Genomic DNA, 13,313 nt, shown 5'->3' with positions numbered 1-13,313 from the left:
TGTCTAGGAATTTTTGAGAGTATTTGAGAGCTCAGAGTATTCATGGACTTGACCTTTGACCTTCAACATCAACTCACTTAATCTTTGAGTCCATACAAACACTTGTACCAAATTTGAAGCATATGCGTCAAGCCGTTCTGGAGATATAATGCGCTAAGAATGAGATATGGCTGTGACTTTTATTTTGACAGACGGGAAACACTTAAACAGGATCTGTAGTTTTAGAGAGCGCCAGATTGTATGCATTAGAAGCTGATTCACAGGTGACACCTGCCAAACGCAGCTGGCTTTAGGCCATTATGACATCACAGCCATACAAGTCTATGGGGGGAAATTAGCTTTTTGTCATTTTTAATCCCCTATTTCTCAAAAAGTATAAACTTTTAAGAAAATCTGAAAAAATACCTCTCTTGTCCAGCTTCAGACCTACACAACGGTTATTTCAACATGTCTGTACGTTAAGCGGTTAGAGTCGCATTCATTCTTGAAAAGGTAAAAAGAAAAAAGGTTATAATAACTAGAAAAGCATTTCCTGAAGGAAATACAGTGCATGAAAATGCAAAAATATGATGTAAAATATCATAGAGTAAAAACAAACTATATTGGTTGCTAGGTAGATGAGGTTTAATATAGTTGGAATGACTGAACAGGTAAATAGGTGGATAGTTTAAATGGTTCAATTATTTAGGTAGATAGTTGATGATAACTGACAGTTGGAATGGCTCTAATGTTTGCTAGCAGTTATGCTAACTATGTTAACAAAGATAATAATGCTAACCAAGTTACTTAGCTGACTTAGCTAATGTTTTTTAATAATGCTTATAATTATACTAACAATGCTAACTATATTAACCATGTGACTAATCATTTTTAGCAGTTATGCTAACAATGTTAATGGTGTTAACATGCTAACAATGTTAATTATGCTAACCATGTGACTTAGCTAACTTAGCTAATCATTTTTAGCAGTTATGCTAACGATGTTATCAATGCTAACATGCTAACTATGCTAACCATGTTACTTAGCTAACTTAGCTAATCATTTTTAGCAGTTTTATTAAAAATGCTAACATGCTAATTATGTTAACCATGTGACTCAGCTAACTAAGCTAATCATTTTTAGCAGTTATGCTAAAATGCTAACTATAATAATAATAATAATAATAATAATAACTTGGTTTTATATAGCGCCTTTCAAGTAACCCAAGGTCGCTTTACAAAAGGAGATAGGGCAGGGGAATAGAGGGGAGAAGAGAGGAGGGGGTAGAAGTGGGGTTGGGGGGCAGGGTGGTTAAGGACCATAGGCCTCAGTGAATAAATGTGATTTTAGGTGCTTTTTGAACGTAGCCAGTGTGGGGGCTTGGCCGATATGGATATGGATTTAACTATGTTAACAATGTGAACATGCTAACTATGCTAACCATGTTACTTAGCTAACTTAGCTAATCATTTTTAGCAGTTTTAACAATGTTAGCAATGCTAAATGCTAACTATGCTAACCATGGTAACTAGCTACAGTGGGTAGGAGTCATAGTTGATGACAAGTAACATTTACAATTGCTGAACAGTTAAAAAGTTCAGTAGTTTAAAGGGTTAAATTGTTTAACAGTGAAATATTGTAGTGAGGACTTTTATTTTGAAACAGTTTTTGGCAGAGGAAGCAGTTGAACAGGATGTGTAGTCTTAATAGGGCCAGTTTGTATGCTTAAAGCCTGAGACTGGCAGTTGAGCCAGGTGGCCTGACCACCTGGCATAGGATTCTAATTGCTTAACGGCTCTATTGTGATGTCATCAGCCCAATGTTAAGTCTATGGGGAAATTTTGAGTAGTTTTTAATTAATAGTTTAAAAAGTATAAAAGTATAAAAGATGAAAAATACAAAGCCCGGGTGTCACAAGTAAGACCTACGTAACAAAGTTTGAATGAAGTTTCTACGTAAAACGGTTGAAGCTGCATTAACTGCGTTAGAAGGAAAAATAAGAAGCCTATAGGAAGAACAGTACCGTGCATTTTCATGCACTGTAATAATAATAAGAAGAAGCCAGGAGATTTCAAGATAGTGGATTCCATCCACTATAATAAATCACATCTTGATGCAAACTATTCAGATCTATACACAGGGGCGCTGCTAATTTGGGCCCTAATAACAGACAATAATTCTGGGCCCCACTCCCCCCCAGCGACACCCCTGTCTATACATGCAAAAATGGGAGAGCAGACACTAGCCTATACAAATGGTATAGCAAGTAGGCTATATTTTGTGATCAGCATGGTCAAATGGCTACAGTGGACAGAGACATTTCCCCATTTCCTTGTATAGCAACACGCTTAATAGATGACATGGCCCTGATTAAATTTCAATTGTAAAATGTGGCTTTGACCGACAGAGCTATAGCTATTTTAGGTATATTTCCCCCTTTTAGTTTTATGCACTTGATTAGTTTGCATGAGGCTAGCACTCAGTTGAAGCCACTTTGAGGTAAGCAAAGGCCATCAGGGCTTCACCGCCCCCTGGTGTGTGTCTTGCGATATACACCAGTTGCAGGGTCTTCATGTCATGAAGTGTCCTCATTTCTATCAATAATGAGAGATTTCCACAGCATGTGAGTGTATTTATTTCCTAGGATACATTTGCAAACATATCAGCTTGATGGCATAGTCAAGTGAAGGAGGATACAATAAATTATATAGGCTAAGGTAAGTGTGAACACAAACTATGCCACGGATAGACCTTTAGTGGTAAAGGCACATACTGCAATGATAAAGTCATCATCAGGCAAGATATTTGCTCTCAGATTTAAAATCCACATTTCTCGCGGGAATAACGTGCTAATCTCGTACAGCACCAAAAACACACAGTACAGGTGGGCGGGGCACACTGTGTGAATTCAATATTATTTATATAAATAGTGATTGAAAAAATGGCCGCCGCGGACAGCGGAGGGAGAAGGCTGTAAGTGTGTATTTAAAACATTGGCCTTGACATGTATCACTCTAATTTGACTGTCAGTGTGGAATTATGTCATGTACAAACTGTCTATTGCTGTTCTCTGAAAGGCGGATAGGATATAGGCTACGTCATAAGCAGTGTGTTTTGCGGTTCATTTGCAAGCGCGCTGGAAATGACTTGTGCGCTCAGCTGAGGAGAGAGGTGCGTGCGAGTTTGTGTGCATGTCAGTTTCACGAGGGTCGTATCAGTAGTCACATTAGTTGCTTTACTCAGTGCACGAAAGTAGCCTAAACGAGGTACAAATAACCTACTTCGGTTGACTTGACTGGAGGACGCTAACTCTGTTGGCGTCAAGGAAGCCCATCCTCTCGCCTTGCAGATACAACATTTGCTAACCCCATCAGTAAATGACCAACATATTTAGATACAAACATCTCGCTCTAAGGGTGTCCTAAGTATGCCCTAGCCTATGAGATACATATGCTTTCATTTGTGTGAAGGTTTAACCTGCTATTTTGAATAGCTGTTTTATTTCCAGGTGCGTTTTGTAAATTAGCTTATTAGAGCTGCATCTCATATTGTTGGAGACTAACGCAGTAATCGTTGGTCCCTGAGATGCAATGTTCACGTGATTTTATTTGCACCATTTGCATGGTGTTTATTATTTTGTCCTGAAAACTCAACTGTAGCCTATGGCGTTTACACTGTAAGGGCGCAAAGAACATGTGCTTTTCCAAAACGTGTTACGTTAAACAAAATTGTCCTTGAGTGAACATCACGAATATAGTGCATCGTCCGTGCAGTGAAGCAGCAGCTCCAAACAGTCCTTAGCAGTAAACACACTTTCGACAAGATGACTGCACCTCTGTATTGGTAAATTACCCCGCGCTATACGCTACCAACTCTGCCCAATCATGCCGTTCTTCAGGTACGCCACTGATAGAATAGCATGCTTTTGGTCGTAGGGGGCTAGGGCTATGCACGGTTAACTAAACTAATATAGGTGACTCTTAGATCTGGAATAAGCCTAACTCTGACTATCTGTAGGGGTACTGATCAGGCTATGGTAGAATCAATGTGACCTCATTTTGAAACTAAATTGATAGGCTACTGGTTTTGGTAAAGCTGCTATGCCAGACCAGGCAGCTAAATCAGGGATGTTTGTTTCTTATCAGACGTTTTGTCCGACTTACAATGACATCAACGACCTAAACCTAATTTTAAAGTAAAGTCCCATAGTCTAAATCAATACTACTATATTAGTAATTATTATTACAATTATAATAATAAAACACAAATATTAGTAATATACTAAATTCAATTTACCAGAATAATAACTTACAGATAAAACCCAAAACTCTTTAAGAATTAGTTAGATACATAAATGAGTCTTTCAATGCTTGAGTTTGGGCTATAAGGGATATAAGAAACTAGTCGTTGTGTGTCTGAAGAGTGCCTATCCCTTTTTCAATCAGACAATTACGTCTGTGTAGCCCATGCCCCTGACGTCATTAGAACAGCGACAATTTGACTCTGTAGTTTGAATAAATTGATTGAAGCCTAGGTTAAAACCTCTCTGCTTTACTAGGTTTGTTGTGTTAAATGTATTAAAAATGTATTAAAATAGTTCATTGCAAAATGTTGGATGTGGCCATGGCTTTATGATGTGTTTCTAGAAGATGGATGTTGTGGTCAGCATGTTCCATCCCTATTTCTTAAAAAAAAAGGTTGGGAAAAAACCCCTTCTGTTTTCCCTGTAGAAGAACCCTTTTAGATTTCTTCCATTTGGTCTGTATACAAATATGTCCAATTCCAATCTATATTTCCCCCATGCTACACATCCAATTCAGTTCCTCTCAGAAGAGAAAAATAGCTTCTGGTCACAATTACCATATAAATGACCCAAATAAATGAGCACATTACAGAATATGTTGGAGGATATCTTATAAAACAAATCAATTGAAAAAAAAAAAATGATTAAATAATTCTGTGAGAACATCAGCTGTTTTTTTACCTATTTGTATAGAATACATGCAAGTCAATGGACGAGTGTAGGGAGTGGATGGATATAATGATTTATTGAGACTCCTCAAACTCAAAGTACAAGGCATCAAAAACTGTTAATGCTTGTACAGAATCAACACTGATGCATACATGTTTATATCATCTGTGTTTTTATGAATCTGCAGATATACATCTAATTGTAATAACAGTCAACCTCATCTGTTGTGTCTTTACAGAGAGAAAAAGAGGCTATATCTGGATCAGCAGGGTCAAAAGATCAGTGTTCCTCCACTGAAGGAGAAACTCAGCTTGGACCATTGGGATGATGGGCAACTAAAGTCAGCCTTGTCCTCGCAGCGACCGCCACACATCACACAGTCATGGGCCGGCCAGGATGACCCCGGTGGGCCTTGGAGGGTCAAGGATTCAGAGGACCCTGAACACATCTCCTCTCAGGAGATCTGTTCAGTCTCCCCAAAGCAGAGTGAGAATGCCAAAAGAGATCGGGGGCCCCTCTATGATGACCCAACACTTCCACTGGGCTGGACACGCAAACTGAAGCAGCGCAAGACAGGTAGATCAGCGGGCAAGTACGACGTCTACCTGATCAAGTGAGTTGATGAGATGCGTCTCATATGAACATGCCACGAGGAAATCAGAGAATAAACTCTAGCTGGTGGTTCTTGTTGTTAACTTTACTGTGTGTGCTTTGTTCAACAATCTAAAAATAGATCTGTCAATTTGTTGTCTCACTGGATGAAATTTAAAACTCATCAAACTGTTTTTATGTCCTTGTTGTATGATGATGTCAGATAAATTCTTTACAAATCCACAACCACATTATCGTAAACGTGCTAATTACCAACCATTTCGTTCGAAAATTCTAAAACAACAATGTTTTTTAATACTTTAAAATAACATTTGCTAAATTAACCTTACATTTTTCAGTAGCCATAGGTGTGTAGATTTGAACAAAATCTAGTTTGGTTCTTACCGGGGCTTTTACTGCCTGAAATTTTTGTTTACCACGATTTTGTTTACCACGCTCGGAGTTTAGTGCTGGGCTGGTGGGTGCTTATTCCCAACCTTTCTCACAGCACATCAACGGTTAGCCCGAGAATTCTCGTCAGCAATTCAACATTCCGCTGGAGCTCCAAGCGGATTTGTACACGCAGCCTTACAACACTGTTTACAGCTCTTCGAGTCACGATAAAATGTGATTTTTGGTACATAGCTAATTTAGATAAACGTATGGTGTGGGTGCTTGTGTTTCTTTAGGAATCCGCCGTCTTGGTTTGTATAGAAAATGAATATTAAGTGACACATACACGGAAGAGGTTGGACATACGTGACGGTTGGTAATATGTCACGTTCCTATAATAATTTTTCATTATCTCTTCAAGATAGTAAATTTGATCCTATCGACACAGATCTTTGCATGTAATAGGAGGGTACCAGTAAAGTCAGTTAAGGCTGTATGCACTGACCATTTTCACGGATGTCAAACAGATATTTGGTGGAGAGGTCACCTGCTCTTTATTTTATAGGGGGAAAAAATCCTCTGTTTATTCTATTTTAAGCATCATTTTCTTATAGATTATGGCCTTGAAAAATACAGAATGCCTCCACAGGAGCTGTCAGGTTCCATAGTTCTCCATTTTACTAATTTGTGTATCTTTTGTGAACTATATTACTCCCATGGTTTGGTGTGATATAATTAGGCAGGAAAATAATTTGTTCTGTCATTCCATTAACATGGCAGATTATGTTGTACTCAGAGGCTATTAATTGTTCTCGCCTAATGACTTCTTTGTCTGTGACATTCAGACAATCACACTGCCCAGACAGAGGAAAAGTGAAGTCTTGGTCACACTGGCTGCCTGCCTTAAAATATATATGACACATAATAACTCAAGCTAACATTTCTTATCAGAAGTACATTGTTATTATGCTAAATTAGCACTATTAACACTATATGTAATAACTGCTGCAGCAACCAACATGCTGGGGTAATGTTTGTCTTATTTCCAGCATCTGGTTAGGCTGACATCACAAGTATGTGGTCACTTGGACTTATTCATGCATCCAAGAAGACTTGTGGTTTACAACCTAAAGTAGCCTCCCCTCTCTATTTTTCAGCTCGGAGGGAAAAGCATTTCGTTCCAAAGTTGAGCTCATTGCCTACTTCCAGAAGATTGGAGACACGAACACTGACCCAAATGACTTTGACTTCACCGTGACGGGCCGGGGTTGCCCCTCACGGAGAGAGAAAAGGCTTGTGAAAAAGCCCAAAGTGATGAAGCCCGTTGGCAGGAGGCGAGGGCGTCCAAAAGGGAGCGGCAAGCGTAGGCACATCGATGGCGTGGCAGTGAAGCGTGTGGTAGAGCAAAGCCCTGGGAAGCTGTTAGTCAAAATGCCATTAAACGCTCTGCGAGCTGAAGTAGATGGACCTGCTGAGCTCGCCAAAGTGCCCGTTGCCAAAAAGCGCCGTGGACGCAAAAGGAAGACGGAGCAAGACATGCACACGGCCCCAAAGAAAAGGGGACGAAAGCCCAAAGGAACCACACCGTCAGGGAAAATCACTAGTCCCAGTATCAATGTGACGCTCCCAGTGACTGTACACATTGCAGATGTAAGGCTGAAAGCAGTCAGGGGAAGTTCAGCCAAGTCCCTCCAGGAGACAGCTCTGCCCATTAAAAAGCGCAAAATTATGGAGGATCAGACAAACTCCTCAGGACCTGTGTTCTCAGAGAGCAAAAGGAGCGACCAGCTGGCTGTAGGCACAGAGGTCAATATGAATGTACTAACCGAGGAACAAAAGGTTTTACACACCGACACCCCAACGGAGAAACCAAAATCTTCCATGTCCATGGCAGGTAGGGGATACGCCGCTTCTGCTGATACTCCTTCCAATAAATTAAGTGAAAACCACCAAACAGCCCAGCTGCATAAACACCAATATCAACACTCTTCCCACAACCAACGCCACTGTCCTTCCACCACCATACCCCCTCTCTCTCTTCACCCAGCCCACGCTCAGCGGGCTGTCACCACCTGTGAACCCCAAGACTTGAGCAGGCAGAGGCCCTACCAGCCCCAGCTGCAGCCGCTGGCAAATAGGCAGGCGGTGATCAGACAGGCCCATACGGCCCACCGCTTGTTGAGTTTGAAGAGTGGTGCAGCGGCCGCGGTGGCCACAGAGCCCAAAACCAAGCACAGGAGTGGAGGGAGGGTTGAGGAAGAGGAGGAGGAGATGAAGAATGCAGTCGTCGCTTCGGCAGTGCCCCGTCCAAACCAGGAAGAGACAGTAGAGTCCAGGACCTCAGTCACTGAGCGACTGTGCTGACTTTGACAGTCAAGAAGAGAGAAGCATAGAGGACAATGCAGAGGCATTGAAGCAAATTGTACATGGTAGATACATGTGTGTATATGTGTATGTATATCTGTATAGATAGGATCAACAGGCAGCTTTCCCCCCGTGGTTTAGGCTGGTATAACCATGAGTTGTAAGACACTTTTTATGTTTATTATTATATTATTATATATCCCAATGTATTGGCTTTATTGATGTTTTGCGCTTTTAAATCAATAATATTCATAACCCTTGACCATTTTAAAGTGCTTTTAAACCCCCTCTCTTGATCACATTTTCATAGGGGCTGAAAACCTCAAGTGACTTAAGTATGAAATTATTCACTCGTCCTCAAAAGAAAATCGAGCATTTATTTATTTGTAGACTTCCTTGAAGCTCTTTTTCATAATTCTCGTAAAAAAACAGCCAAACCCATGTGGCTGCCTCTAGCTTAGAAGATGGGTGTAGCTACTGATGTTACCAAAATATAGCTGGTCACAGATATATGCCATCAAACATGCTTTTGATACAAGTGCCTGCTGTATGAAGGGAAACCTGCACAGAATACAAACATAATAATGTATTAATCAATGATTGCATGGATATACATTGCCATGGCCATGTCAGTTTTGACTAAACAGAGGGGCTATCTGGCATATTGGGGGTGGGGGGTGGGGTCAGGTATCAATTAATTAGCACCATGTCAAATAGGCGTGTCATACCAACACTGACCATTTTCTTACCCTAGATGACACTCCAGTGTCTTTTACATGTGTTTCCAGATTCCAGAAAACAAAATAGCTGTTTATTGTATGATCTTTAACAAAGCAGGGTACTGAAATATTTGTGGATATCTTTGCAAATCATTATTTAATTCACAAAATACTTAGTTTGCAAAATACTAGAGACAGCAAGGGATGTAACGATATGAAAATGTAACCTCACGGTTATAGTGACCAAAATTATCACGGTTTTCGGTATTATCGCAATATTTTTAAAAGTGTGTTCAATATGTTCAAAAAGGACTAATAGGCTGAAATAGTTTCAAAAAGTGTGACAGCATTTACTATTACAAAATATAGGCAAAACCTTGTCAAAAGTGAACCATTTAACCAGGGACGCTGGAACTCATTTTCATCTGGGGGTGCTCATAGAGGGGGTGCTGAGGGAGGGTAAAAAATTGTTACTGAGTAGATGTGATTCTTTTATTCTGGTGCATTTTAAGGTGGCCTATTGCTACTAGAGAAGGGCATATTTTCATTCACATTCATAGGCCTACATCCTGACTGCACAAACAAACCTGGCTGAGCTGAGCATTCTTAATTCATAGCATAACGTTACCGTGACATTGTGTGTTGTTCCGTTCACTTTTTCCTTGGTCATGTATAATTGGCTTTGTACCACAATTAAATCCATCAAGTAGATAACAGAATCAATAGGGTACCAGTTTTGTTTCATTGTACCAGGACTACTGTATGTCAAAAGCAGGCTCGGATGAAGCTGGGAAGGATTAAACACACGGTTTCCACACCGTGGTAATCATCCGTGATAATCATGATATTTGAAATGAAAACGGTAATTGTTATCGTCAACATTTTTATTGCGTTTTACCATTATACCAGTAATCGTTACATCCCTAGAGACAGCACATCCATCTTCAAAACAAAAGTATACAAGCAAATATGATACACACATCATTGAACGAAAAATACTGTTAACTGCAGCCTATGTTCTCTTGTCAGAAGCTGGATGTGGCCTAGCACTTTTGTGCAGTGTACTGAAAGGGGTTGAAGGATCTGTCAATACAATCTGTCCATTAAAACTGGTGAGATGAGGATATATCTAGAAAAATCATCTTGAAGAAAATAAAGTGCAGACAGACTGTCCCATGCAAATGCATGATGTGTTCTCAATATACAATCAGTGCAGTGACTGCAGACATAATGCATTATTGATTGAGTATAATGTGGCACTGAGAACAGAGCAATCCTAATGAAACACTATTATCAGTTAGTTTCCTATATCACCGTTTTTGGGAAAGAGAGGCTTTGGCTACACTGTCAGATGAGCAATACCCGCCACCTGACATTTCCTTTCTTGCAGCACAGTCTCTTACTGATTCTACAGCTGTCAGGAATTGTATTAATATTGAACTGCATAACAATATACATTAGAGGAATTTAGCCAAGCAGCCAAACTCTGGAAGATACAGGTGTGTATAACTGACCAGGTAAAATACCTGACTATGTTTGAAGGGAGTAGGGTGAGTGAAGCTGTTTGCTCAACCTTACACCTACTGTTGATGATAAACTTTTCATGATGGTATCCGTCACCACAGCACCCTCCTAAAATCCTTTAAATATTAAATCTATGTTGAGTGCAAAATCTCCAAACAAATTAATATAGTCCGTTGGCCTGGAGTACACATAAGTAATCAGTGAATGTAGCATGGTTTCTTGTGGAGGAATTAGCCTATACTTTAGGAGGATATTTTAGACAATAACAAACTGTTCAAGCCCAGCTTTCTATAATCATTGCCTAGACTATTATTGAAGCCACCTTTAAAACTTAAACAACCATAATTATACATGTTGTGCCTTGATGTTATGAACAATTCCTTTAATTGAAAAAATATATTTTCATTTATTTTAGACCTAAAATCATTGAACTGTCGTATTGTAGCCCTTAAAACATAAAGCAAATGCCAATGCACCGTGAAAGCTGATACATCTGGGGAAATTGAAGATCTGCATTAACTGCATGTTGGGCTTGCCTCCTTTACTATATGATATTACATATTATACACAGATAGACTTATTATTGCATACTGATTGCACCTTATCAAGTATTCAGTAACAGGAACCCATTATCTATTTTGTATATTTCTTTGTGTTTCTCTAGAGATGTGTTATTTTTATAGAGTCCATTTTGTAACCGTGTAAATAATGGGTTTGATTGTTCTGCTATTTGCTTTTTTTGACTATTTCATTTCAGTGGTGTTCTGTTGTTTCAAACGTGTCAATTTAAATATGGCCTATCTTATTAACCTGCTCACTTGGAAAGGGGGGTCCATTGTGATGTGATCAACAAAATAACATCACGTCTTGTTTACATAGAACAAATAAATGCATGCTGATGTTGTCAAGCTCATAATTAAGTGCACTGACCTAAGAATTGTAGCTCTTGACGATGTGTTATTACATGTGCATGTAACATAGGCTAGATTTGAATAGAAATCAGTATTTTTTAATCTGTCTTGAAGTCCTTCTTTCGCTGAATATCAAACATCAGTAACTGGTGCACACATTTAGGTCTGTGATGCAGGCTAGTAGGCCTAGCTGAATCATTAAAGTTTAGGCTACAAGATTCTGCTTTGCATGTTTTTTGGAGAAAGCAGACCTAGCCAGGGGGCAAAAGGATTTTTACAGATTATGTTGTAAAAGTTAGTGATCCAGAAATCATGTGGCTGTCAAGGATCGCACAACCTGGTCAACAAAACTACTGGAAACCAGAGGTGGACGAAGTACACAATTCCAGATTTTTACTTAAGTTGAAGTACAGAAGTACTTGCTTTTAAAAATACTTAAGTATTTAGAAGCAGCAAAATCTATGTCACATGGGAACCAAACTGGTAGTATAGCCAGAGACTTTCTAATGAGGAGACGCAGCACTCAGAAAATCCTCCATAGAAATGCATGGGGTTAGTTTGTAATGCCAATATGGCAGTTGTCTACACATATCCCGCCCCTTCCACTGCGAAAAAAAAGTCAACATGTGAATACATCGTGCCAATCATGTGATGTGTTGTGAATACATCGTACCAATCTTGTGTTGTGATTTCACCGCTGGAACAAGGTTGGTGTCATGAAGCCTTGCGCACGCGCATTTCTGCCGAAATAGATGGCCAATAAATGCCCAAAAAGCGTTACAATATGGCCGCTGAGTGGAGGGACTTGCCTAAAAGGACTTTGGTATAGCCTGACAGCACCCTCACAAAAGTAATTACCTCGCCATACCTCTAGGGTGCACTACAAAAGGGACATTTACATTTTGGGTCATATCTCAGGTTCTGTGTGGAATTTAAAAACAATTCTGTCTACAAGGAGGCGCTACATGTCAATAGGATCATATCATGTAAAAATGTCAGATTTGGTACACTTATGCCTGATCTTATTTGGCCACATTTGATCAATCAAATTTCAACAGTCATATGTGCAAGTATAAATGGTAGGTATTCATGAAACTTTACAGGCTAATTTATAACAGCACTTAAGCTAATTATCAAATACAGGGTTCCCATCCTTGACCATGACTTTTCAATGATCTTGAATGAAATTTCCATGACTTTTCACGGCCTACAAGTACAAATTCCTGGATTAACTGAAAGATTTCACTCGCTTATTTCTGTATGAAGATATGTGTATAGCCTAAACTATTTTGCTCATTAGAATTTTAACCATGCACACACAGGTTGGAATAGTTACGATGATACTGCAATAACTTTACAACCACAAAGCATGGTTGATGAGTTTCACATTCAGAAATGGTCAAACAAAGAGCACATATTTCAGCACTCCCTTAAAATTATGTCGAAGTGGTTCCCTGTGTTCAACTAGGTATTTGATAAATTCTGTGTAGATCAGGTCTACTCTAGACTCTACTATTTGCACTAACATAAGCCTATCTTTGAATTTGGACACGTGTGTCTCTGCTTAAATTTTGCATTGCTCCTTTGATTTCTGTTGACATTACTCCGTTTTTCCGTTATTATCTAAATACAATGTTGCTGCTAAATACAGGAACTAGTTGAACTTGAGATTGTACTGGAGCACAGTAGTTCAGTACTGGGGCACGGTCCCCGGTAAAGGGGGTCTAGCGAAGCCTTTGCGTCCTAGGTATGACAAAATGAAATGTCATGATTTTTTCAAAACTTTCAATGAATTTACTAAATTCAATTTCTCCAGGCATGGAAAATATTTTACAATTCCATGACTTTTCCAGGCTTTC

General features: G+C 39.4%; 1 protein-coding gene across 1 annotated transcript; it reads left to right on the top strand.

Annotated features, from left to right (window-relative positions):
• The first annotated feature begins 2,912 nt into the window (after window positions 1-2,912).
• Window positions 2,913-11,556, top strand: LOC125301426 (methyl-CpG-binding protein 2-like). The gene is made up of 3 exons (XM_048253802.1): window positions 2,913-2,953; window positions 5,191-5,565; window positions 7,094-11,556. The coding sequence occupies exons 1-3, from the start codon at window positions 2,922-2,924 to the stop codon at window positions 8,298-8,300; spliced, it is 1,614 nt and encodes a 537-aa protein (XP_048109759.1). The 5' UTR covers window positions 2,913-2,921; the 3' UTR covers window positions 8,301-11,556.
• The last annotated feature ends 1,757 nt before the right edge of the window (window positions 11,557-13,313 follow it).

This window comes from Alosa alosa, chromosome 10 (genome assembly GCF_017589495.1).
Source record: "Alosa alosa isolate M-15738 ecotype Scorff River chromosome 10, AALO_Geno_1.1, whole genome shotgun sequence".
NCBI classification, from domain to species: domain Eukaryota; kingdom Metazoa; phylum Chordata; class Actinopteri; order Clupeiformes; family Clupeidae; genus Alosa; species Alosa alosa.
This window is presented reverse-complemented; position numbering and strand designations above follow the sequence as displayed.

Coding starts and splice junctions, on each gene's coding strand:
- LOC125301426 (XM_048253802.1), top strand. CDS start 2,922: ATGGCCGCCGCGGACAGCGGAGGGAGAAGGCT. Junction 2,954..5,190: donor GACAGCGGAGGGAGAAGGCT/GTAAGTGTGTAT, acceptor GTGTCTTTACAG/AGAGAAAAAGAGGCTATATC. Junction 5,566..7,093: donor TACGACGTCTACCTGATCAA/GTGAGTTGATGA, acceptor TCTATTTTTCAG/CTCGGAGGGAAAAGCATTTC.